This window comes from Amphiura filiformis, chromosome 7, assembly GCF_039555335.1.
Source record: "Amphiura filiformis chromosome 7, Afil_fr2py, whole genome shotgun sequence".
NCBI classification, from domain to species: Eukaryota; Metazoa; Echinodermata; class Ophiuroidea; order Amphilepidida; family Amphiuridae; genus Amphiura; species Amphiura filiformis.
This window is the reverse complement of record NC_092634.1, coordinates 44,499,119-44,526,399: the sequence shown is the minus strand read 5'-3', so window position 1 is coordinate 44,526,399 and position 27,281 is coordinate 44,499,119. Positions and strand designations below refer to the sequence as shown.

At 37.0% G+C, this 27,281-nt stretch overlaps 2 protein-coding genes across 2 annotated transcripts in view; one reads left to right on the top strand and one right to left on the bottom strand.

The window, feature by feature from the left end:
• LOC140157211 (uncharacterized) overlaps positions 1-240 on the bottom strand; it is a 32,671-nt gene extending 32,431 nt beyond the window's left edge. The window contains exon 1 of the mRNA XM_072180329.1: positions 95-240. The gene's annotated coding sequence lies outside the window, so the exon portion shown is untranslated. The remainder of the gene's footprint in view (positions 1-94) is intronic.
• A 390-nt stretch (positions 241-630) lies between these two features.
• Positions 631-26,877, top strand: LOC140157210 (uncharacterized). The gene is made up of 9 exons (XM_072180328.1): positions 631-734; positions 7,943-8,290; positions 10,256-10,568; positions 15,202-15,372; positions 16,893-17,094; positions 18,469-18,559; positions 19,874-20,037; positions 23,862-23,967; positions 25,588-26,877. The coding sequence occupies exons 2-9, from the start codon at positions 7,961-7,963 to the stop codon at positions 25,741-25,743; spliced, it is 1,533 nt and encodes a 510-aa protein (XP_072036429.1). The 5' UTR covers positions 631-734; positions 7,943-7,960; the 3' UTR covers positions 25,744-26,877.
• The last annotated feature ends 404 nt before the right edge of the window (positions 26,878-27,281 follow it).

Sequence of the window (27,281 nt, the reverse complement as noted above, 5' to 3'; positions counted from 1 at the left end):
AAAACCATAAAGTCATCATGCATTGTCATTATTATCATGTAAGGGCTGATATGTACATATCTTCATGTCAAAAACCAAGTATTTGAGTACTTACCACCACTACATATGAGCTGTTTGTTGTCTTTTACAGAAACGTTAGCAGTACGTACAGCTTTTACTTCAGGTCAGCAGCAACATTCGTGCACTGAAGCCTTTTGCGTGTGTGCTGCATGTGTGGATGCAACTTTGTTGATGATCGACGAAGTTGACATCCAGGATGATCACTTCCGGGTTGTGTTTTTAACACACATTACCTGACCTAAAATCACACATTAAAGTTCGATTTTGTTACTTGCAATATGCATTCTACAATCAAACATGATTAAAATAATAAATTTCTTGTTTTGTTGATATCTTAGAGGGTGACTTTAAAAATTGTAAATTATAAATTATTCGTTTTGGGGAAATCTTGTATTTCTAGATGAACTGCGCTGTCTTGTTTTGATTTCAGTTTATTTGCATGCTCTGGCATCGCACTACGTGCTCTATAGTACGTCCATGGCTCTGGTACACATATGTTCTGTGCCCGGGGTTCTGTGTTTGTGTACTGACGTGTGGAAGGTATTGTTGAAACTTGGTTAAAACTACACGCTACACCATAAACTGCTGACCAGTAGCATGTAGATACATGTAGCTGTTTTCACACGTATACTGCCTCTGCACCAGCATTCTATGGAATAAATTTTCACACACAGGTCAGTAGTAGGGACAATGTCCTTAAGCTTTAATAAATCATGTAAATTAAGATGTAAACTTTGCTACAGAAAGTGCTATGACAAAACGGTTTTCAGTTTTGGCTTTCTTTACTCAAGGACTTTAATTTGATATGTATAAATGATGCTGTAACATATGGAAACCTTTTTAGTGAAAAGGGCCATATCAAAATTGGCCTGAACGCACAGGTCACGCATAATAGTGAACACAGATCGATACTGTCAACGAAGCACTGAAACCTATGATACTATCGGTCGAATGTTTTATTTTGACATACAACTCGTTTATCGCTATTTTAACCATTTTATATTGTGTTTTATTGCAAACAAATACACACCTTTATCTGTATTACTTATTTTACAATATTGTGGTTACAGAATAAAAAAAAAAAAAAAATTTGATTACAATTTGGCCACAAATACGATAGAATATACACAAACTTTGCGAAGAAGCTTGTCCACGTTATGCACAATAGCTCACTTAACCTCTTCAGCGGGTTGTTTGTTTACTTTCTGATCGATTGGCTTTGCGCATTCAGTGCGTCGAAATGTTTTAGGTCTGTGCAAAAGACTAGGATATGACAGCCTGATGACTAGATTTCAGTCAGACTTCGAATTCACGATGTTCTCTTTCTTGAACACACGCGAGTCTTAATCTGAAGCCACCAAAATGAATGTTTTACATCAATGGAAAGCGGTCACTTTGATGAAATTTTACTCAAGAGATCCAAGTGATTAGATGGCGCTGTTTATTTTTCTGGTGAGTAGAAGCTGACTAGAAGCTCCCGGTTTTTCAAGAAATGCGAAATTTATACTGAAATTTTCGCGATTTTTGACTAAAAATAAAAAGTTTACCCCTGGATACGCAAGTCTAAACAAGTTAAGTGCATGTTTATTTTTGAAAAAATCAAAAGATCACAGTATTTTAGCTCCATGTAACTAGCAGATCCAGATTATATCACCGCAAATCATGTTTTGGTGGCAAGAGATGTAAAAAAAGACCAGATTTTAGCCCGTGTTTCTCGGAAAATCTTTGTTCCCCAAAGGTTTCGATATGAATGGCAATTTTGAATTCACCTCGGGCTACATGTATATGATAACAGTCGAGTGTGCTGACGAAACTAAGTTGGATGTGGACTCATGATACTAGCTGATACTGTAAGTCTTTAGTTTACTCAGTACAGTCCGGGTTATAAATTTGTTTTTTTAAAACTTCTGTGGTCGTGCCTGTGCGTATCGCGTACACAAGCGTAAACACAAAAAGCAATAAACAATCATGCTGATTGGCTGATCAATGCACTTGACAACAAGCCGGCTGACCCATTGGTCTTCGGCGCGGCGCATAGTAGGCGACCTTGTCACTTCTACGCGATCGCAATTCACCAGCGTGTACGCGGACCACGGAAGTTTAAAAAACCAACTTTAGTATACAAATATTGACTGCTATTGAGGGGCATGGTTGAAATTATAGGCCCAAGGTGATGCCGAGGGGCATAGTCATGGTTTTGAGATCCGACCGCAGGCCTATAATTTTAACCATGCCCCGAATACAAGCAGTTAATATTTGTTTTATATACCAAATCTAAAGATTCTTGTCATCTGTTTGGGTAAATTAAGCATCGATTTTGGAAAGAGAAATAATAGTTTCAATGCGAACGGCACAGATTACAATCTGCGATTTCCATGTAATTATAGCGTGCGAAAACATTAACGCGTGCATAATATCATGCCCGGGAATAGTTACTTTTGCGGGGCATAGTCAAAACTATGCCCGCGCTTTTAACCAATCAGATGGCAGGAATCTTTAGATGAGGTATATAATACCATACGCATACCATAAATAGGGATCTATACGTTATTTTTTATACAGTACCGTAAGTGGATTACGTATGTTGAAAATACAGGTAAGCAATGCGCCGCACAATTGAATAAAGTTGCTTAACTCCAGAGCTAGCGAGGTATGCAACATTTAAAACCCATTCATTGCCCATTTATTTGTCTGAATACTTTTATACATCTTACACGTTTTACCTAGGCTGTGATACATCAATGATTTGTTTAAATCTTACACAATCAGCTTAATTTTGAGCGGAACAACTGCGGTATTAAAGCAAAGAAAACTGAAATTTATTACCAGTACCAGCGCTGATGTTGCCAATACATGTCACTCCTTTGTTTGTGCTACTGCACGGGCCTTTGATGTGTGTTTACCATCCCGCACGCCGTGTACGTACTGTGATGTGAACATCGTGTACAGGTTTTACTAATATTTCCATCATATTATGAAGTACGACGGTTCCTGCGTTTTATTCAAAAGCGCGAATTTGGACAAAACTACAGCACCTAATAAAGTCTTGATTTTTGCAGGGCATGTTAGTTTAATAAAGTATATTACAATCTTGTAAAAAAATGGAATTTTGAAAAATACTGAGGGCATTCTCCTCAGCAAATGTTATAATATGCAGCCTGGGGGCGGCCAAGATCGACCAATTTTGATTTTTGCAGGGCATGTTAGTTTAATAAAGTATATTACAATCTTGTAAAAAAATGGAATTTTGAAAAATACTGAGGGCATTCTCCTCAGCAAATGTTATAATATGCAGCCTGGGGGGCGGCCAAGATCGACCGAATTTTGACGTCGTCATTGGTTTAACACGTAAACACGATAGTGTATGTATGTTATCAAGCACTATTTTATCAGTCTAAATCCGTTGAGGTTCGACTTCGACAGTGAACCTCATTCTAAGTACATGTACTGTTTTTTTGAATTTTTGTATGAATAATGCACGATATGTTATTATATATACGGTACTGAAAATTTCCCCATGTAAACAAATGCGATTACGTGGTGTAGTGGTAAGAATCTCGCCTGCAATACGAAGGGTCCCGAAATCGGTTCCCACCCCCGGCGATGATTAACAATTTTTCTTCTTCTTTTTTCTTTGAATCTAAAATTATTTATTTGCATATATGAAAATGTATACATTGCACTGGGAAATTATTGGGGGCATTTTTTTTCTGTAACGGGCCAATAGAGCTAAATCGCACCTTGGCTCAGGGAAAAATAATTGCGTCCAACGTCCAGACAGTGTTGCCGTCATATTGTCTGTTTTGTTCTCCCTTGGTTCCCAGGTGCAATTATTACCATTATTATTTTATCACGAATAGTTATTATTATTATTTATTAGTAATATAAATATCAAATTTTATTAATATTTTGTCCATTGCTAAAATACTTCATTTTATGTAAATTATTCATTTTGTGTAAATTATCTATCAATGCAATCATAATTTTGTAACCTAGTAATCACAATTTTTGTTCAGAAAGTATATTCATGTGAAGATGTGATATTACGTGTACAGGGATAGAAGTTTGTGACATGTTGCGAGAATTTAAATGGATTCTTGTGACAGAATTTTGCGAGAATCTTTGGATTCTCCTCCATTTACTTTGCACACAGTTCCAAGAATTTCAGGAGAATCTGTTTGGATTCTCCCAAATTTATTTACGAGAATCCCTGCAAGAATGGATTCTCGGATTCTCCCTGAACTTCTAACCCTGGTGTATAAATCTGAACTGAACTGAACAATACTAGTTTTGCATCTTTAAGGGTAGACTACAATCCCCGAAATATGTCTTGAAACATTAAAGCGTCTTTAGGGGAAAATTAGTCCCCCCACTCCCCCGTGCAATGTTGAACGTGCAAATGTGTTCAGCGTGTCTCCAAAGTGTCGCAACATTGCATGATGGGGGGTGGGGAAGGGAACAGTGTTAATTGATGGCCCAGCTTTCTTCTAATTCCAAATATTGAACATTTTTATCCACATTAAATATACACTTTGGATTTCATTCAAGATGCCTAAAAGCGTTTCAACGACATTTTTCGGGGATTGTCTGAGGCAAACGCTAAAATTAACATCTGATTTTAATCTTTTGGCTATAACTTTAAAACTACTTGATAGAATCACTCCAAATTTTCAATGAATATTAGTTAGTGCATAAGCTATGATGTGGGTATAAAATAAAGCAACTAATTGTATCAATTTTGACTATATCGCCCTGCACTACAAGCAGCTTGCACCCATCACCTGTGTATGTCTACAATCATAGATTGAATACAATAGCGCTCTTTTCAAACATACTAATCTTACAGATGTGAGTGATCAGCATGATATAGTTCAATGCATAGGTACCGCGTGAAAAATTTTCCATGACTATTCATTAATAGATAGGCTATGATGTGGGCACAAAATAAAACAACTCATCTTTTATTTAGGTAGTGGTCAAATAATTCTTTTGTACTCCATCCATTTGCATATCTTCTGGAGCGTGCCTATAGAGGAGATGATTTGAACTAATGACCTTATGTGCAAGCACTCTATAAGTAAAATACTTATGAAACGTATGAAACTTGAACGGGGTGGGGGTGGGTGTGTGTGTGGGGGGGTATCTTACAATTGCTGTAGTGCCCATATTCATGACCTTTAAAGATGTCCAGATCTATGTTTGTCTTTATTACAATTTAAAACAAAAACAATCAATTATCATGCCATAGATAAATTAGGGTTTTAAAACTTATTTTCGTGTTTCATAATGTCAATTGTCATGAATACAGAAGAATAGTTTATCTTACAATTGCTATAGTGCCCATATTCATAACCTTTAAAGATGTCCGGATCTATTTGTGTCTTTATTACAATTAAAATAAAATCAATTATCATGGCATAGATAAATTAGGGCTTTAAAACTTATTTTCGTGTTTCACAATGTCAATTGTCATGAATACAGAAGAATAGTTTACTGGTTTGAATAAGTCACACAAAAAAAAAAAAAAAAAAAAAAGGTGAAACTGTTGAGGCTCGAACCAATAGCCTTCCGTTTCACCGTCTGTAGTACTGTCCATTACACCACGCTGTCATGTTGAAATAATTACGGGATTCCGTGATATATGGGTGCGCATTGCATTCTCGTGATTATGAAAATGGTAAATCTCGACAGACGATTTACATTTGCTAAAATCAGTAAAATGTAAATAATGTTAGAGCTAACAAAACGTAAAATAGTAAAATTAGATGTAGTTTTTAACAAGCTTTCAAACAAAACACTTTACAAATAAAAGTTGACACCAAATCGGCCTAAATTATGAATTTTGTCAACGGTTTACCATTTCTAAATTAAAGAAACTCCTTGTATTAATATTCAGTATTAGGCTAGGGTAAACCGTCAAATCACTATGTGATTCAATGGGACGATTTACAATCGCACTTTACCATTTCAACGCAAATAAAATATCAATTTTAAAGATATCTCTGCATGAGTAGGCCTACTTCATAAGCGCACTAATGCGATTTTGTTATTGGTTCGTTTTGTTTTGTTTTTTTGCTCGGGGCGTTGGTCTGAAAAAGGTGAAAAAGGTCGTTTTTGACTATATTGCCCTGCACTGCAGCGTTCACGATACCTATGCATTGAACTATATCATGCTGATCACTCACATCTGTAAGATTAGTATGTTTGAAAAGAGCGTTATTGTATTCAATCTATGATTGTAGACATACACAGGTGGGGGTGCAACCTGCTTGTAGTGCAGGGCGATATAGTCAAAATTGATACAATTAGTTGTTTTATTTTATACCCATATCATAGCTTATGCACTAACTAATATTCATTGAAAATTTGGAGTGATTCTATCAAGTAGTTTTAAAGTTATAGCCAAAAGATTAAAATCAGATGTTAATTTTAGCGTTTGCCTCATACAATCCCTGAAATATGTCTTGAAACATTAAAGCGTCTTTAGGGAAAATTAGTCCCCCACTCCCCGTGCAATGTTGAAGCGTGCAAATGTGTTCAGCGTGTCTCCAAAGTGTCGCAACATTGAATGATGGGGGTGGGGAAGGAAAAGTGTTAATTGATGGCCCAGCTTTCTTCTAATTCCAAATATTGAACATTTTTATCCACATTAAATATACACTTTGGATTTCATTCAAGATGCCTAAAGCGTTTCAACAACATTTTTCGGGGATTGTAGGCATTGTTGGTCGAAGCAGTCAAAAAATCAATTTTCATTATCTAAATCAATTATTGAAAAATAACACTTTGATGTTTTGCACAAGTTCATTCTACAAATTATATACTTTGAAAACTTGCTCGATTTATTGTTGTTAAGGATACGATCCACGATTTAGCGACAAGTGACTCATTTCGGAATGCGATCATGAATTTCAAAGAAAAAAAAAGTTCCCACAGGCTTCGAGGGGACTCGAACCAACGATTCCACGCGTCGTTGATTATCAGTCCCGGTCTTTACCACTCTCCCACGGAGGCAGATGAACAGAAGAGTGTAATAATAAAAGATAAATCTCATAATGCTATCTTTAGCCTTTAGTTTACATTAAAATGACGCATTTTGTAAAGATAGATTGGTCGTTTTATGAATAAATAGCACGAACATTTGGAAAAGGGCTCAAACAAATAATAAAGACACTGATACGATGATGAAATTGCATAAGTCGGGGAATATCTGCGTCGCAATGTTTTGTTTTGATTTTAGAAATTTGACCTTAAAATTTACGACGTTAAGACACTATCATTGAAATCAACAAAAGATATTTCAGCAGTATATGGCAAAATTCTTTCTCTAGAGTGTTTTAGACATGTATGTGAAATAGCTTCAACAATGATTCGCTGCATAATGGTAAAAACAGCCTTGACCTGAAAAAAAGGGCGTAGAGGTGCCATATTTACTGATTCAGGCTAAATTCAAAATTTGTATAAAACGTTTGGTTTTTGATCGATTACAAAAATTCATTTTTGTCATTAAAAGAAATTGTATCTGGCGTGAATCACACTACAATTTTTATTCCTAGGGCTCTTTGATTTCTTTAAATATTTTTTTATAATGATAGCGTGAATCCCCTGGCCCTCTATAATTACGCACACAAAAGACCGACCCCCCTTAATGAGTTATGTACGTTTTACAAAGGTGTTGTTTTTCAGCCCTCTTTGCACCATAACTCAAGAACCACAGGACCTACAAAAGTATATCTGTGATATTTGAATTCTTCACACACTCACTATGAATTGACCAATGCAAGTTTTGCCAAAGCTCACTACCATTCGCAAGATGCTGTGAACTACCAAATCGCAACAGTTTAAAATGGTTGCTAACCTTAATTTTTCTGCTAAATTTCAGTGTAGACCGGTTTCATGCATGCATCCGATCATGTCGTCTTCCTCAAGCTACAAGTCTTTCCACCGTCTTCTTCATCTAATCTCATTCATCATTGTCTTCCCATCAATTCACTCCCAGTCTTCACAATCCACATCAGCACTGCCAACAGGACATCTAAAACCATTGGGAAGTCATCGTCCTCCAGATGTTGAAATCGATGAACTGAATGAAGTCCCTAGTCCAAGAGAGTTCTATGAAAAGTATGTGAAGCATGGAAGAGCGGTGATCTTTAGAGGCGCTGCTAAGGAGAGTCCAGGTTTTAAGCTGTGGACGGATGAGTATTTGAGGGAGAAATACGGAGATTTGGAGGTAAGGTACATAAAATAGATAGTAAGCTAATACATGTATATCAGCCTGATTCTGTTCAGGCTGACATACATGTATTCATCCCTTAGTCATGCCAATTCAGGTGGGTTTAGAATTTGAAACAAAGTAAGAAAATCATTCTTCATTTTTGCAACACTCTGCTTTAGACTTAAAAATAATCTTTTTGTGAAAACATATTCACAGTAAAGGGTTCAGATACAAGCATGTTCTTATCTGTAATAAGCAGCAACAATACTATTAATAATACTAATAATAATTAATAACCTAATTAGTGCCCCTGTAGCTAAATACAGTAAGCTCATTTTGCTATGGCAATTTGAGCCACCTTTTGTGACACTTTAATACGGGCCTGTAACTATGGTATATCCCTGTGCAGGTAAACATCAAGCAAGTTTCAGGGTTTCAAGGGTGGCCTCATACATGAACACTAAACAGATACCTTTTATGAAGTCACACCATTGTAGACTTTGCAGCATTGCATGATTGATACCCTATGTGAGACCATGAATAATAATTGCAACAAAAAAAACCAAAATTTCTCGCAATAATGTTTCATTTTTGAAAAAAAAAACCATTGTAATTTCAGAAGCCCTATCTGAGATTCGTTGGCTGAACTTAAGATCCAATGTCATTGGGATTTTGTGATTTTGATACTAGTCCCAGGACTGCAACCAGTAAACTGGGTGACATAAGGAATAGTGTTCACTGATACAGAAACTTTTAGGCTAATGCATGCCAATCTTTCTGGTTACTGAGCTGCTTTAGAACTTTAGAACAAATTTCCCGCAATAAAGTTTCATTTTTGAAAAAAAAAAACCCAAAAAACATTGTAATTGCAGAAGCCCTATTTGAGACTTGTTGGCTGAACTTAAGATAGTACTACACCCCTGCCCAATTTTCTGCTTCTGCTTGCATGTTTCTCAAAAATTATAGTGCACTGAGGACAAGTAAGATATGTATATTATAGGGGCAAGGACTACAACTACTGCACTGGACATTTTATTTCAGCACAGACAAAAGTTTTGGAGTTACAGTCAAAATGAGGGAAAACCAATATTTGATAAATAAATCAATAACTACTTGCTTTGAGTTGCTGAATTTTCAGTACAGTAGTTGTAGTCCTTGCCCCTATAATATACATATCTTACCTGTCACCAATGTGCTATAATTTTTGACAAAAATGCAAAAAAGGCACAAAATTGGCCAGGGTGTAGTACCCCCTTAAGATCTAATGTCATTAGGATTTTGTGATTTTGATACTAGTCCCACGACTGCAACCAGTAAACTGGGTGACATAAGGAATAGTGTTCACTGATACAAAAACTTTTAGGCTAATGCATGCCGATCTTTCTGGTTACTGAGTTACTTCAGCTGAGCATAAAACATAATTAAGTTTATGTACAAGCCCGGAATCTCCCATAATATGCAAACGCCACTGTAGTTTTCGTTTGCTGAAAACTATTTTACTTAGCAGTTACCTTTGACTATATTTATAAATACACACATGATCAATATGGCGCCATCATACCAATACCACCATGTATGACCAAATCTTCACATGATTGACCATCACCTATATACAGAAGAGGATAGGAATTTTTTAGACCAATATCATCAAAGCTGTCTACTCTACAGGTTGTTATTGGCAGTGCACTGGTGGTCATGTGCATTTACAGTCAAAGCTTACTGTTTAACCCCCTGAGCAGTGAGCACTACCTGCCGATGTAACATTGCCTCTGATTGGTCAATTACATGATATCTTGACTTTAATCACCAATCAGAATGGAGCTTTGCAAATAATTCACCCCAATTTTTTGGTGTGGCGAAATTATTCTAACATTGTTGCTGATTGGTCCAATTGATAATGAAAACTTCTTTTTGACTAATCGGCAGGTAGTTTTCATGGGGTTAAATTGCATCATTTTATCCATGTTATTTTTAATGCAGGTTCGTCTTGAAGGAAAAAGGGAAAAAGGATCCCACTTAATCCCCATGGGTGACAAATATATAGGAAGATCCAGTATTGGTCACTTTATAGACCACTATCACACCACCAATCGTTACATGGTGTCTGAATTACCTACTGCAATGTACCCAGAGTTCTTTGTGCCTCCATGTTTATCATGCGGACTATTTCGTGATCGTTTGGTTGAGATTGACATTTGGATGAGCGGTGGTGACTCACATAGTATTCTTCATAAGGATGCATTCAATGCTATTAATTGTTTAGTGAATGGGACCAAGTATTGGAAACTTATTGGTGAGTAAGAGGAGTGAAGGGAGCCCAAGTTTCATTGAAGTTTGTCAGTTGTTTACATTTATATTTTTTTGCAAAAATTCAAGTTAAGTTAGTGTCATGAAAAGTAAACACAATGTTAATTTGCAAGGAAAACCTCAAAAGGAACCTAAATATTGTAAAAGTAGTAGTGATGTGGTCGACATGCCTTATGTCGACATAATGTCGACGTCGGCACGTATGTCGACATCAAAAAATCATGTCGACAAAAAAAAATTTTTTTTTTTTTTTTTTTTTTTTTTTAGTTTTCAAAAAGTATTTTTGGCCAGAAAAGCAAGTTATAGGCCCAAACTGACTTGTTATTCAAGGTTGGAAACCAGAGAAATACTGCTAAAAAAAAAAAAAAAATGCCAATTTTTTTTTACAAAGTTGGATGAACTTGTACATTTTGATTACCTTTGCTTCTATTGAACAGTCAGGGACACATTGAATTAGTATGCATTGCTAGCTGTTCAATAGAAACAAAAGTAATTCAAATGTACAACTTTTTCCAACTTTGTAAAAAAAAATTGGCATTTTTTTTTTTTTTTTTGAGTAGCAGTATTTCTCTGGTTTCAACCTTGAATCAAGAGCTGTAGGCATTCTTGTATTGTTTGTAAAATGTTTTGTCAAATAAAATACATCTTTAAAATATTATGTGTTCATTTATCTTATTTTTGTCTCTTTCTGTTTGTTACAAGTAATCAGAAAATATCATAAAAAATATTCAATAAATATCGATTCATCGTATCGTGTCCCTGCTGGTTTGATTAATTATTAATATAGCGCCACCACTTTTCCCGATCGAACCTTTCATAAATCACTATATACTTGACATGATCAAGATGAAAGATGGCGAACTTCATTAAGTATGCATGATATCTACTTAATATTCATATTGACATTTCGCGATAAATATTCATTATTATATTACTACGTGTATATAGTGTAGACTTGATCCACCAGTCCTTCAACTGCTTACGCACGGTTATCGGGTTGTGCTTTTCTCAGGGGGAGAGGGGCAAGTAAATGAATACCATTTAAAATGATCATTTACTGTGTGGAATGAACAATATTTTGTGATATCTTCTAATTATAAATTTATTAAAACATCAGAAAGGGTAAAAATCAGACAGATTCACACTATATATTTGTTAAAAAGCGTATTTTATTTCACACATTGTACAAATATCACAAACAATACAAGAATGCCTACAGCTCTTGCTTGAATAACAAGTCAGTTTGGGCCTATAACTTGATTTTCTGGCCAAAAAAAAAAATTTTTGAAAATTAAAAAAAATTTTTTTTTTTTTTTCAGAATTTTTTTTTTATGTCGACACACTGTCGACGTCGGTATACGAATTATATCGACATGTCGACAATAAAAAACGGTGCCGACCACATCACTAAAAAGTAGACATTTTTGAACAACATTATTTTTTGCTTTTCACATTCCAAGCTTTAGTCGAATCCAATTTCACGCATTCCTATACCTCAATGGCTGCCAAAGTTGGGTCCCCGTCGGCTCAATCTCACCTAAAATGTGAAATAATGCGGCCTTGGAGGATATTTTAAACTGCATTCTATCACCCGTGTTACACGTAGACAAAAGAATGATGACAGTTTACAACACAAAAGAATCTAACATCGATTTTAAGCAGCTTTTTGGTGTTGCGGGGACCCAAAGATGGCCGACCAAATCCTGACCATGACTTGGCTCATTGGATTCGTCTATAGCGAAAATAACCTTGCATGAGAGTATTCCTTTTATAGCTTAATGTAATCAGAGAGTTTTAAGGTGCGCAAGTCCGATCGCATACCATCGCACACCTTAGCTTAAATCGCCTGTCCGAGTGAGATTTATAGCACTCCTCAATTCCTAAGCTTCTTACTGAGTAAAATTAATAGCACGCCTGAAAGCTAGCCTTAACATTTCCAGAAGTGTGATTTGTAGCATGCCTGTGTTTTTCAAAACTCAATGCCTGTGTAATGACACATAGAATTTAAAAACAAGGAAAACTGTTCGAAATTGGCATAGTGCAAATAAAAATTGATTGATTGATTGATTGCTTTTATTTCAGTATATTCACACTTGCCATCATATGATTCAAAGACGCGAACTCTGTTTTTGCATCCAGGCACAGATTCAAGGGGTGGTCCCAAAGTAATAATAATTTAAAATTACTTCTGCCTGTGGAGTCGCGGATCCAGGGGTCTCAAGGGTGCTAATCATTCCATGCTAAGCGCTCTGGAGAGTTGCTTTTAAAATATTAGTGTAGGCCTGTAACCAGGATTTCATTTAGGGGGGCGGATTTTGAAAAAGTGGACTTGGGTGGATTTTGTCCGAGGATGTGTCCGAGAAAGCAAAGTTGACGCTACCTTACTGGGTTGATGAGGTGTCAGTCCTGGCATAGGTCTGGGCATTGCTCACACAGTCAAGGCACTGGGTGTTGAGCATAATGCTATGATGTATCGAATGCATGCTCTGACTTGGAAGTACAAAAAGTACAGCATAGAAAAGATTTTTAGGGCGAGTTTCCCGACAGGAGTCTTATTAAGCCGTAGTCTTAAGGTGGCCTTGAGGCTACTAAGCCTAGCCCGCTCTCGAAGCCTGAGTCTTAACTCTAGCCAGATTTCTACAACGCAAATTCAACCTAGTCTTAGTGGCCTTGCAGGCTTAACGCTTGACAACCTCGTCCCTTTCAACCAGCGACTTAATTGTAAAGGCTGTTGGAGGTAGATGTACATAAGCTGTGGTCCTCACGGTTTACCGTACTAACAAGGTTGCCGTCTCATTATCGAAATGTTCCGGCGCAAAGACTAGCCTGGACCAGCGGTCTTGTACTTGGGCTTATACCGTACACAACTTGATGCAAGAATATTGTGTCTGTTTTTGTGTCTTTTATGTATTATTTTATTTCCACAACGTGTATGAATGATACGTCTATGCTCTGGATTTTTTCTTTGCATCCCAAAAAGGGTAAAACTGTAAGCCTAATGGAAAGGAATCTGTGATTCCCCTAAAAAGGAAAGCAACCAACGTGCTATCTACTGCTGATATCAGTAGTCTTCGTAGATCTCACACAAAGTTATCTGTTGGTACAATATTTATAATTATTTAAGTAGAAGATATATAGCAATATTATATGCATCTTATCCGTAAATTCAGTTTCAATTTTATCCTTCATCTATTGTATTAAATTGATGTCCAACCTGGTATAATATAGGCACTCCAAAATAATATTGTAATAGGCCTACTTATGAAAAGTACGAGTATCAAACAATTAAGGCTTGGATAGGGACAGGTGGTATCATATAGGTCTTCATGATGATGATGATGATGATGATGATGATGATGATGATGATGATGATGATGATGATATCATCATCATCGCTTTATTCATACTTTAAAGCGCTTTGTTCATACGTATGCTAAGGCGCTATATAAATTCCGTTTATTGTATTGTATGATGATGATGATGATGATGATCATGATCATGATCATGATCATGATGATGATCATGATCATGATGATGATGAAAGAATTTTTTTTAAATTATATTCGTTGTTAAAAAATCATCATTCAAAATGAGTAGGTCTTATGATAGCAACAGCTACTTAAAAAAATTCAACTAACTCAAATGAACACTAAAATAAAATGCTGAAATGTTCGACTCGAACATTATTACTTACCCACAGTGGCGTAACTAGACATTTTCATTTGGGGGTGGGTGGGGGAAAGCGGGGGCAAACATAATAAATGAGGGGCAGCAGGCATCGTTCATGCTGTTTGGGTTTGTAAGGGGTGGAGTGGGTCTGAGGAGTTGTGGGATCTGCTTGGAATGTGTCCCCGGAACATTGGCGTAGATTTCTTTTTGACAGGGGGGGAGGTGGGATTGAAAAATGAAAAAAAATTATGGTACAAATGCCATATTTAAGCTATTAAAGCTGGTGACATATAGGCCAATGGTGCAAAAGTGGGATAAATGCAATTTATTTAACCTTAAAAATTTAGTTTTTAAGGTTAAGATGACCAAATATGAGGTTAATTAATAACTCTCAGAAGTAGGCCTAATTTACCATTTTCATGGGGGAGGGGGGGGGGGCAAGAGCTCCCGCCCCTAGTTATGCGACTGCTTACTCATGTTAATTGAAAGACCGTCAAAAATATGAAAGATAAACTTTGCGTTACAATTTAAATAATTTGTAAATTGAAATAGACCAAGGCTTCCGACCTAAGACCTGCTCTGAGGCAGGGCCAAGAAAAGCCGCTGTAAGCCTGGTCTAACAGGCTTGCATAGACTACGGCTACAGAAGACTGATTTCGAGAAATGCAAATTTTACTGAAGCCCGGGCTAATCCTACAAGCCTGGCCCACGGGCTAACGTAAGCCTCGAGGCTATGGTAGCCGTGCTTGGGAAATACGTTTTCAGTTAAGCCTGGTCTTACGACCTCTTAAGCCTTGAGGCTAGACAAGCCAATTGCTAAGACACCGTCGAGAAATTCGCCCTTAGTGTCTCATGATACCACAGCAGTCAATTATTATATAGTTGTTTATATGCATTTTTATTGTATTAATTTTGTTTCAAATTTTTTATTTGATTTGAAAATCTTACAGAGCGAAAATATGAGAAGTGGATCTACGAGGCATGGGAGCCAGATTACGAGGTTGGAGGTTACTCTGAAATCAATGTAGAGGAAGTTGACATGATAAAACATCCTGATATAGCCAAAGTACCATGGTCTAAATTCACCATTCATGCTGGGGACTGTTTGTTCTTGCCAAGTAGTAAGTTGTACGAGTTTATTTTACTTGACCGCTCAGAAGATGAAAATATTTTACTTTACTGTTGCACAAGATCTCCTTGCTGTAAATTTTGATTGCATAAATTCAGCATTATCTTTATGAATATGCGGCAGGTAGAGGACTTAGTGGTATTAAACATGGGGACAAAATATTTTAGTGATTGTAATATTAATGGATTTCTTTCCATAGAGACACAGCTTCTTTTGACATGCTAACAAGCTTTTATAACTCATATATTTGCTTTATAGTGTTCTCTTCTAAATTATCTAAACTGAGCTCAAAAAGAAACTTATAATTTTTTACAACTTGTGAATCACAAGGTCATTTCTTAAAATACTGTCAATCAAAATGAACCAAAATTACACAAAGGATTACTTTAATACTCTACTCAAAACACATGTCAGTAACCAAGCAGTTGTCCAACTGACACAACAGCAAAATGCACTGTCATGGGACAGCTTCCTGGACTTCCTCCACTTTCACAGCCCAACATTTGGCACCCAGCACAAAAAATCAGTGAGAATGCACACAAGATCCTTGCTCTGATGATAAAACGGTGCTGCTTTCTGCTTTTCATACACTTTTTTCATGAAACAGGGCTGGGCTGTGAAAGTGGTCCAGGAAGCTGTTCCATGTCAGTGCATTTTGCTGTTGTGTCAGTTGGATAACTGTTTGGTTACTGACATTTGTTAAGAGTAGAGCATTGAAGTAAACCTGTGTGTAATTTTGGTAGAATTTGATAGACAGGATTTCAAGATATGACCTTGTGAAAAATTATAAGTTTCTTTTTGAGCTCAGTTTATTTATGCAATGTTTATGCTCCTTGTGTCAGTCATTGAATTTTGACAAACATAAGGTCAACTAGTTGATATTTTGATAGAATAGGTAGGTTCTGATTAAAAAAAACTGACCCTTCTGCTGAATTGGACTGTTAAACTATTTTCTTCGTGAATATATTCACATTCCAAGAATTGTAAAATGGGCCGGCTTCAAAAAGGAGGTTAACAGCTATTTAGGCATCAACCTGTCAGCTTTACCGTATAGCTGTTTTGCCTTGATGTGTCTTGACATGTCTGCCATTTTTTCAGTCAAACTCATGTTTTTAGTATAGGGCTGCCATTAATATACACGGTGACATGCAAAATTGTCTTTTTATGCTCACTTGGGCAATAGTAACAAATTAGTTTGATCTTTCAATTGAACATTGAGGCTTGGTCGATCCTTATTATTTAAAAAATCAATTATTTGATTACAATTGTGATAGCATATGAATCTTTGCTTGTATTGATATTGACCAATATAAATTAAGCATTAATTCTGATTGATTAGTTATTAGTTAATTGACAATAAGCTTAGAAGCAGCATCGATGGTCGATCCAAAGATCAAACAAATTTGGTTCTGGTGCCTTACCGGTATATCCTTGAAATGATCATGTGAAACTTCTGGTCTAAGATTTGGTTTTCATTTCATGATATCAAAATTGTTTTCTCTCTGTGTACAGCCTATTACCACCAGGTGTCTTCAGCTGGTGAAACCAACCTAGCCATAGCAGTACTATTTGCTTTTCAATATAGGGAGTATGATGACAGGGGATGTAATGAGACCGAGCCAGCTTTCATACCACTCAGTGAGTTTGATGTCGTCTGGGAGTGGCCTGGGCATGGGTATATGACGATGGGACATCATGACATATGGGAAATCAAGTAAGTCAATTCAGTTAGGTCATTTTCCTGGTGGTGTAACTGAAAAGAAAATAGATGCCAAGTTCCTGTGTTGTGTCCAAAATAGAGCTCCGAAAGACCCTTGATTTTGATAATTTTGGCTCTAAAAGACCCAAAAATTGCTCATTCCTCATATTTCTGGGTTTTTTTCAGGCGATTTTTAACCAAAAGGCCAAGAAAGAGCCTTGATTTTGACTGTTCGCAGCTCCAAAAGCCCACATTTTACTTGTTCACAGCCCGGTTCGCAGCTCCAAAAGACCCCCTTTTACCGGTACGCCGTCAGCTCCCAAAGACCCACCGCCTCAAAATCCCGGGGGAGCATACCCACCAAAGTTTTTTTTTTTTGATGTGCCCCTCCCCCGGGCTAAAAAGGGCAATTCTTGATCCACAGCCTCATCCCCCCACTTTTCTCAAAAAAAGTTGAGATTTTTATACCACTGGAAACCTCTGGCTACATAATGTTTATCATACCAAAAATATCAGATTGCAGATTAATTCGTTTAGCAAAAATATCGACAAATTTGAATTTTACAACAACAGTGGTCTATGGAGCAGTGTAATGCGCTAAATCATGCATAACTCACCAACAAAAAATCGGAATCAACTGAAATTTTGGAAATAAGCTTTTTTCATGGATATCTACAGAAAAATGTCATAAAAAGAGGATGCTAGGATCACGAAATCCTCCTTTAAGTAAAGCAATAATTGAATAATAGATTTATTTTTTGTTGTTTTACGTTCAATTTCAATCCTATGCTTTATTTCTTGAGTCATGAGTCATCACACATATGACAAACCATGATAGTAATGCCTGCTGTAAATAAGTGGTATTTTTTTCTCATGATGAAATGACTGAGTTGTGGAAAGCTTTCCTAAGAAGGAGTTTAGATAATATGTTTACTGTTTGGACCAATGACCAAGACAATATAAGGGGTTGTGCAATAATTATAAGCCCTGGGGATGGTAAAAAATTGGGGCAAGATTTTTTTTGGCCAGCCAAAAGGGGGCAAGCAATTTTTGGCAGATCGAAGGAGGGGGGTAATTTGGAACACATTTACGGAGCACCTTTTAAACAACACGCTCTAAAAAGGCGTAGGAAAAACGTACAGAAACATTCAAATATGCAAAATTGCTACTCGCTATGTTCGCATTATATAATAATAGACCATTTAAGGTTTGCAAATTGGGAGCCTAAAAATTTGGCATTTGCAAAGGTCTCATAATTACTGCACAGCCCCTAAAGACCAACTATTTTACCAAGAGGAGCTAAACACCCATTAAGCTTAAATTGGTCTCCTTCTTCAAGGTCTTGATCATTAGTATTATAAATATTTTATTTGTGTGATATTTTTCCAGGGATGAAATGCTGGAGGCTGCAAGAGAGAACGGACCCATAAGATTTGACAAGGAATTATTTCGAGGAGCTGATACAGACAAATTGCAAGAGGTTAGGACCAGGGACAGACTTAGGCTACAATTTTCTACTGGCCCTCCGGGCCAGTAATATGGCAAATGTACTGGCCCTGCAATAAATTTACTGGCCCAGCTTTTTCAGTATTTTCTACTGCAAAAAGTGCAAAATGAATAAGCATGTTGCAATGCGACTTTGAAGTTAGAGACTACCAATTACCAAACTTAACATGTGTTACTTGTGTTTGATGCCAATTTAAGTTGAGCAAATCTTTTTAATGGTTTTGTACTGAGTGTACTCAAATGTAGAGAGTGTAGTCAGTAGTCCTTCCTGTATTTAGTTATATTCACATCAGTTCAAGTTTGCGGTATTTGTGGTATCGCTATACCATCATCAGATTGAGCACGAAAGAGCTTGGAAGTATATAGTACATATCTACTATCACCGTAAAAAGCGGTCGTATATATTTCGAATTTGCTTGCAATGCAAGTATAAGAATAAACGAAAAATCATTAAATAAAAATATATATTACACACAGGTGGAGCAGAAACTATGTCCAATTATGTCCATCGCTAATTATTTTGTCTCATGAGTTATCAGGCTCAAAAATCTAGTGGCCCGCCGGGCCAGCATTTTTGGAAGTTTACTGGCCCGAAGCCAAATCAACTGGCACCGGGCCACCGCTTAAATCCGTCCCTGGTTAGGGCAGAAGAAGTGTACTTTGGGGTGATAAGAAAGTCAACAAAAACGTTTGCTTTTTAGCCTCTTGTGTTCTTTCAAATACAAAATAATTGCATTTAAATACATTGAATATTCATTTTCAAGCTGGGGTGGGGCACTCGGCATTTGACGAGAGGTTACGTATCCTCCATGAATATGGACTATCAAAAAGCACCCTAAAGAAGATCTGGAAATGCATGCCTAAACAATTGTGGCAAGTGTCATTTATTTGCATTATATTACTCAATCCCACCGCCGGTAGAGTTCTTATTCTGTGCCCTGATACAAAGGCTCAATTCCCCAGCGAAGTGGTTAAGTAACTCCCTGGTAACTGGATCACGCACCTTTTGGAATTGATAGTACATGCCATAGTCTTTTATATGTTGCGATCATTTCGATCGTGGTGTAGAATTCAAAAGCGTGATCCAGTTGACATGGTGATAATAGGATTACACGTAACACTTCGCTGGCGAATTAAACTAATTATGGCCCAAATAGTGGATATTTGTATGGTGGGGGGGGGGGGCACAAGTGGGTTTTTTTGGTGTATAACCCCATCCCCCTCCCTTAGCACTGCCACTAGTGGTAACCCTTGTATTAACAAATTATTCCTTTGGGTTTCATTTCAGGTTCAGGAAATACTAGACCCAGAGGGCAAAGGTTATCTTACAGTTGAAGATATCAGTAAACTTGATGGTGATACGCTGCGTAAATATACATTCGCTATAGAGGCAAGGGAACCATCCAATACAGAGGAGTATGAATATACCTATGTGGATTATTCAGAGCTCAAGTGAGTATGGAACATTTGAGGAGTTCAGAGGCAAAATATGATTTATATTATATTTAACACATAGCAGCTATTGGAGTTACAAGGTTTTGCCAGAACCGCGATGATATATGTGATGCGATCAAGCAAAATCAGTCGGAACCCGGAAATATTGATTTTGAGATATAGCCAAACAAAGGCAATATTTCCTTTTGTTTCCTATTGTTTTGGAAGCGCTTTAATTGCTCATATCTTTGGAACTGGTTGTTCAATTTCAATGGGGTTTCTGCAAAATCCAGCCGTAAATCCTTTTTACTATCCTATAAGAAACTGAAAATTTATTATTGCCGAGTTCCGACTGATTTTGCTTGATCGCATCACATATGTGACACGATCAAGGGAAATGAGTCGGATGTCGCTAATATTGATTTTGAGATATTGGCAAAGAAAGTGTTAAAATTCTTTTGTTTTATATTGTTTTCAGCGATTGATAAATTGCGTAATTTCGCAAAGAAAAGTCGTATCAACATGGAGTTTTCAGTTTCTGAAAGCTCTAAATGTCCTCTTTAGAAACTTAATGTAAAACTCTTTTTCTACCAGGGTCGACATGTGACTCATTCCCCTTGATCATGTCACATATGTCTGCCTTGTGTTATTTTTATCAACAATGGGCTATTCCAGTTGAAATCCATACTCCCCCATGGAAGACATGACCTTAATCTTAGCTAATCTTCCACACAGGAAGAGAGTGTGAATTTCAAATGGGGTTAACTGATGACTCCATTTGAAATCTACACCCGCTTTGTGGAAGATTAAGGTCATATCTTCCATATACCATTTTTTGCCCTGTTGTGACAGTGACGTCAATGCGTTGAGGCAGCTGTTTCGCGCGTGCATCTATGTGACATTTGTAAGCGTATGTGTGTTTATGCTAGCTCTTTGAGCAAATGCTAGCAATTTAAAGTTGGACGTGCCCAATGAAATGCGCACTGACGTCACTGCCATGTCAGGGTGAAAAATGGTATAGAGGGTATAAATATGGATTTCAACTGGAATACCCCCATTGTTATTGGTTGTTTTATCACTGTGTGTCTATCCAGGGTGTATATATTTCGATGTGAATTTGTGATATGATCTGGTCTATGTGGACCAAAGGTGGCAAATTTAAAATTGAGATAAACTGTCAGAAAGCCTGACAAAGGAACCCTTGACCTCTGCACACACCTGTACCATCTTTACATAGGAGTGCCCCTATTAATACCTGAGGTGACAATGATAATTGGCAAAAATTATATGGTTTTGAGTGAACATTGACTCAAATACAGGGTTGTCACTACACTGGGCCGGGCCGTCGGGCACTCAAAAAAAAATGGGGGGGCACTGGTCATTGACAAGGGGGTATCATGCGTGGCCATGGAGTTTCAAAAAGCACCCTAAACAAGTATGTGCAACGACTGAAAATATACCCCTAAACAAGTATAACAAGTGTAATATCCTACCCTAAACAAGTATTGGCGTTTTTTTACCCCTTAGCAAGTAAAACATGTATTTTCGACACCCTAAGCAAGTATTACTACTTGAAGCTCCATTTTCATTGTTTTCTTTAATAGTAACTCAGAATGGCTCTGCCAGGGCAGAATATGAGCTACCGGTATTTTAAAATTCCAAAATACACGTTTCATTTTTTAAGCTGATATATGGTATCAGAGAGCCTAAGAGGGAATTAAATGAAAAGAAAAATTACAAAACTGTAAGAAAAAACAACAATGAAGAAAAGAAAATAGAAAAAGAAGTCAAGAAATGATTAAAGAGTTTTTTTGAAGCTCACCTGGAGCGTTTTCACTAGTTTGACTAAGCGTCTTCAGCAGATGGTGATGCTGTGATGATATCCCGATCGTGAGACAAGATATCATCACAGCATCACCATCTGCTGAAGACGCTTAGTCGACTAGTGAAAACGCTCCAGGTGAGCAAAAAATAGTGTAGTGTTGCAGTTAAACTCTTTAATCATTTTATACGTATGAATATCCACTCGTATAAGTCAAGAAATGTTTTTATATCATTTTTGTAGGCCCTATTAAAGTTTCGACAATTTATTCTCCATCCTACAAATATTATTATAGGTCTACAAATCATGTTTCAAATTGAGACAAAAATCATAAAATAGTGGTCAGATTTTTTGGCTTTTTAAGGCCTAGGCCTTTATTGTGAAAAGATGAAAAGTGCATAATATTAATAATTTATTTTAAAAGCTTAAAATGACAACAATTAGGCCTACTTCTGGAAGGAATCGGATGAATAATAGTGGTATTATTTCATAAGTTGAATAAAGTATTAGGATGAAAATAAGTCAGTAAATAGCGACTGAGATGTATGGCGCTCAATCAGTTCAGTCAAGATTTGCAGGATTCGTGTATGACTGCAGAATTTGATACCAATCCAAAAACGTATTTTAATTCTGCACCATATCCATCTTATCTTTTAAATATTCATTTAATGTTTTCTCAATTTATTCAAATGTTTATAATTTGTTTTTTAAATAAAATCAAGATCACTTATTGTGACAAAAATCTGATGCTTTTGACGATAATAAATGCATGTTTTTATTTATTTTATTTTTTTGGATATAAGGTCACAGGTTAAATCAATCAATCCTCTTCATTCATCCGTAGATGTGTGGTTAAATAACTGTATACAACATGAAAATTAGCTTGAAAAATCTTTATTTTTATCCATAATACAAGATAGAAAATTCAAATAATAGTAAAAACATTTTAAAATGAAATGAGAAACTTTATAAAGGAGAATTGAAACTCTTCCATTAAAATCAGAGTGTACATTGTGTACATTGTACATGTACTGCATGTGTACATCACCATTGAATGTTGTAGGGCTGTAGCATTGAATGGGTTAATGGAAAATATATTACCAGGGCCAGCTGGGCAAAGTCGGCAATCTTTATGGACTTAAAGAAGAGACTAAAACAGAGAACTACACAGTCAAGTCTGGGGATAAACATGAAGGACATGAAACTTATGAAGGACTGGAGTCTGGATGGACCCTAAATACGTAAATCTGTTGTGAAAAAGATACCCTTTTTCTCTAATTTCCATGTTTTTGACACCCTATTCACGATACGTACATACAGTGCCTGATTGTGAAAAAAGACCCTTTTTACGTGATTTTTTGGCCACACATGATACCCCCTTGTCAATGACCAGTGCCCCCCCGGGAGTGCACATGCCTTCTTCACAGTGAGTTTGGGGGCCTCCAAATTCTGACCTGGCCCAGGGCCCCAAAAAGGTAAATCCGGCCCTGATTATAAGCTGGACAAAGGTATACTGATGGCTATATCCAGCATGGGTGTACTGGACCAATTAAACTCCAAGGACATTGTAGCCAAATTTAGGCCTATGTTAGACCATGTCTGTGTGTGATTGTGAATATCATTGAATTACCTCCACTGTCCATTATTCAAAAGTGCGCATTATCCAAACGGCTCATCTGAGAGTCCATGAATCGGAATAATGTATGTGGCCTGATTGAATCTGAAACTCAATAAAGTGTGACACATTCTATGCAGAGCATTACGCACAGTTACATGTCCAAATTCAGTGATGCACGTTGTCACTTATGCTGTGGATATGCATACATGCTCTATCGTGATGTAAACAACTTTTAAATCACGCTATGTTTTGGTAACAAAACAGAAATAAAGGATGCTGCCATATTCTTTACACATTAATAATGTGTCATAGGCTAAAAAGTAAAGGTAAAATGCCTCCCCCATTTTTTGGCTTTATTTTTACTAAATGGTCATGTTTAATTTGTATTGCATCTCCATACAGGGACGTAATTCAGATTCTTATGGATAGAGATGGTGCTCTAACAAAGAAGAAGTTTATCTTGATGTACCAGGAGGTGCTAGGAGGTACTAAACAGTATGCAATAGGAGTAAGTATATCACACAGTGTCATCGCCCGATATCTTCATGGCAGAAATCGCCATGGTAGGTTGAATCCACCGCCACGCATGGCCATTTTGTATCGACCTGTTTAATAGTTTTGAGTCGCATAATGGGCTGAAGGACATCTGACTAAGGCTACTGACAATATAGCCCGATTAGGCGGTGACTGACCTCCTGTGTGTGAGTCGAGCATATGGTGCGCCATAGGTCATATGCTTTTAGACTACCTCCACGATTGGCCTATACACTGCGCTATATAATTCGGCACATATAAATCAGAATTATTGTCAGTTTTTGACTCAAGATGCAAGCTACTTTCTCAAGATGCAAGCTAACGACTATCATATCTGTTCAAAATATATATTCAAGTGCAAAGGAACCATATCTGGTTTCTTTATACGAAATCATTTACGGGAGATATTCATCATTTTCTACCCCGGTATCCAAAGATTTTCGTCTCATATCAAACTCGTGCATAGTACATTCACATGTATCGATCCGGGGTATTGATTTTAGTATCTCTGCTGACAAAGTAATTATTAGCCAGGCGATGTACATATAGCAAATTGGTGACTGGATCATGCACCTTTTGTAATGATGGTAGATGCATTGACTCTGTGCGCGTTATTGAGTGGCGATCATTTCAATTATGGTTCAGGACTCAAATACACGATCCAGATGACATGTTGTGAATCGTAATAATAATAATGATGAACATTTCTAACATGCACAAATCTGCAAAAAAGCAATCATGCAGATTAACTCAAGAAGAAGATTAGAATAATCTCGGTCTTGACATTTTAAAGTTTGAAGTAATTACATGTATTTCTCAACCATTGATGGATTTCCTCAATACATGACTCCTGAAGAATGGAATTTTCAGTTGCGTTCAATGATGCATCAAATGAAATATAAATGTGGGTACCATCTCCGTAAATGTGACATTCTGAAGATGTTATTTGGATAATGTGATGTATAGGAGAGGTGCATAACAAACCACTGTGGTCTGAGCATAGACCCCTGCAGCACAGAATAGTTCAGTACCACAAGTGATCTGTCCACACTGTGATCTGTCCTTTAAGTAAGATTCAAGAACTCTTCCTATAACTTTGTACAGGAGCCAAGTGTTGTTAATCGGTGATGAGTGGCGTATACGCAAATGCAAGGTTACGCATACGCGTTATGTATGAGCGCATAAAATTCGTCATGCCTGGAATGTATGTAAAATTCGTCATACTGATTAACAACTCACGTCCGGGGCGTCTGCATGGTTTACTTCGTTCTAGCAGCTAAACTGCTCTCAAGAAGTAAACTACTTAGACGACACAGACGCATCGTTGTTAATCGGTGATGAACAATGGTGAAACATGATTGAATCCCTAATTAACACCATCTCAGTGCTACACTTGATACCCCAATGTTGTTCTCAATCTCCATTTCCATAATAATAGAGAAAACTCATTTGCATGGGTTATATTGAGATGGTCGAGTACTCGCCATCAAACACACTAACCGTTCAAAATTGTAGTAACCCGGTATTATCACCTTTAAAACAAAATCTTGCAATGATAAACATCTTTACTTATTTTTATTTCTCTTTCCTGCAGCTATTTGATAAACTTACCAGAGATACCAAGAGAGATAAAGTGTTACCTGTAGATATTGAGCAAAACCTGGAATACGCCTTGGAAAAATATCGTCTGCTTCAAAAGATTTACCCTGTACCACCTGGTGAAGAAGACCTTGTGAAAGATGAGTTATGAGGTCAGCTTAATGAGAACTACCTGCTAATTGGCCCAAAAGAAGTTTTCATTATCAATTGGCCCAATCAGCAACATTGTTAGAATAATTTCACCACACAAAAGTTGGGGTGAATTATTTGCAAAGCTCCATTCTGATGGGTGATTAAAGTGAAAATAACATGTAATTGACCAATCATTGGCAATGTTAGATTAGATTGGTAGGTAGCGCTCAGGGAGTTAAACTAGAGTGGAAAGTTTTCAGTGTCACGGAAAACGGACAAATTCACGGAATTTAAGAAAAAAACCCGGAAAACACAGAAATTCACGGGAAACATGTTTTTTCCTTGAGAAAAATAAAAATGAAGAAAAAATAATGAGATGTGAGGTTAAAATAATAAAATGAAGTCCGTTTTCAAAGATTTCGGGCATAAAACAACTAAAAAGATAATGTAAGTAACTTGTTTTTTTACCCCGAATGTGAACACGGAATTGAAATTACATCACGGAAAATCACAGAATTTAGTATTTAAAACCATGCACGCAAAATCACGGAATTTGGTGTTTTAAATCACGGAAAACTTGCCACTCTAGGTTAAACCATTGCAAGAAGGCACTGGAAATCTATGCAGCAGTTTAAAGGGTGAAAGGTGAATAACACACTAAACACAGACCTGAAAATGTTCAGCTTAGTAGCGGCTTTCAGCTTTTTTTGTTGCTCAAATTTATGTGTTTTCTTTTGTTTCTAGCCCAACTTGATCTATTTTACCCCAATTTCACACTGTTTCCCCAAAGGTCAGTTTCAGATCTGACTTCACATAATGTTTCTTAGTTTAATTGAGGGATGCATGTCACTTGAGTAAACTTGCCCTACAGAGGAGGGGTCTCTTGTACAAGTGCCGGGGTAACCAAGGGGTTCCGATGGTGACCCCATACAAGACTAGATATGGGTAAAAGATACCCAATCTGAGACATTGACACTGTAAGTGAGACGATAAACAAACTGTAAGGGTATCATTATAACAAGCAATTGGGTAATTTTTTTAAAGAAAAAAGAGAACATTAAGGGGGAAGGAAGAATGAACCATCCTTATCAAACTTCTCTGTACTTTGAGGGTCACTGAACCGCAGCTGGTCTTGCAGGTGTTTTTTAAAAGCTGGCATGGCCGGGGGTACTCAGTACAAATGACCATATCTGGGACGTGCGCAAACATGGGTAGCATTTTCAGCCTTCTGGTATATCAATGACCCCTTTTTCAAAGCCTATTTTGGTATATGAATGGGTCTTTTTTTCAAAATGTTCTCAATTTTTTCGGAAAACAGCCCAATTTTCCCTTAATCTAGCCAAAATTTCCCCAAACTAAGACAATTTTGAGTAAATTCGGCCGAAAATTTTGACATATCAATCATCAATGGGTCCAAATTTCTTGAAAAATTGGTATATTTATGGGTCTACTTCCAAAATCTCAGCAACACGTCCCTACCAAAACCAAACTTGAGTACCCCCCCCCCCCCGGGTGGCATGGTTACTGGAACCAGTATACCCAGAGACCCCTCTGTGA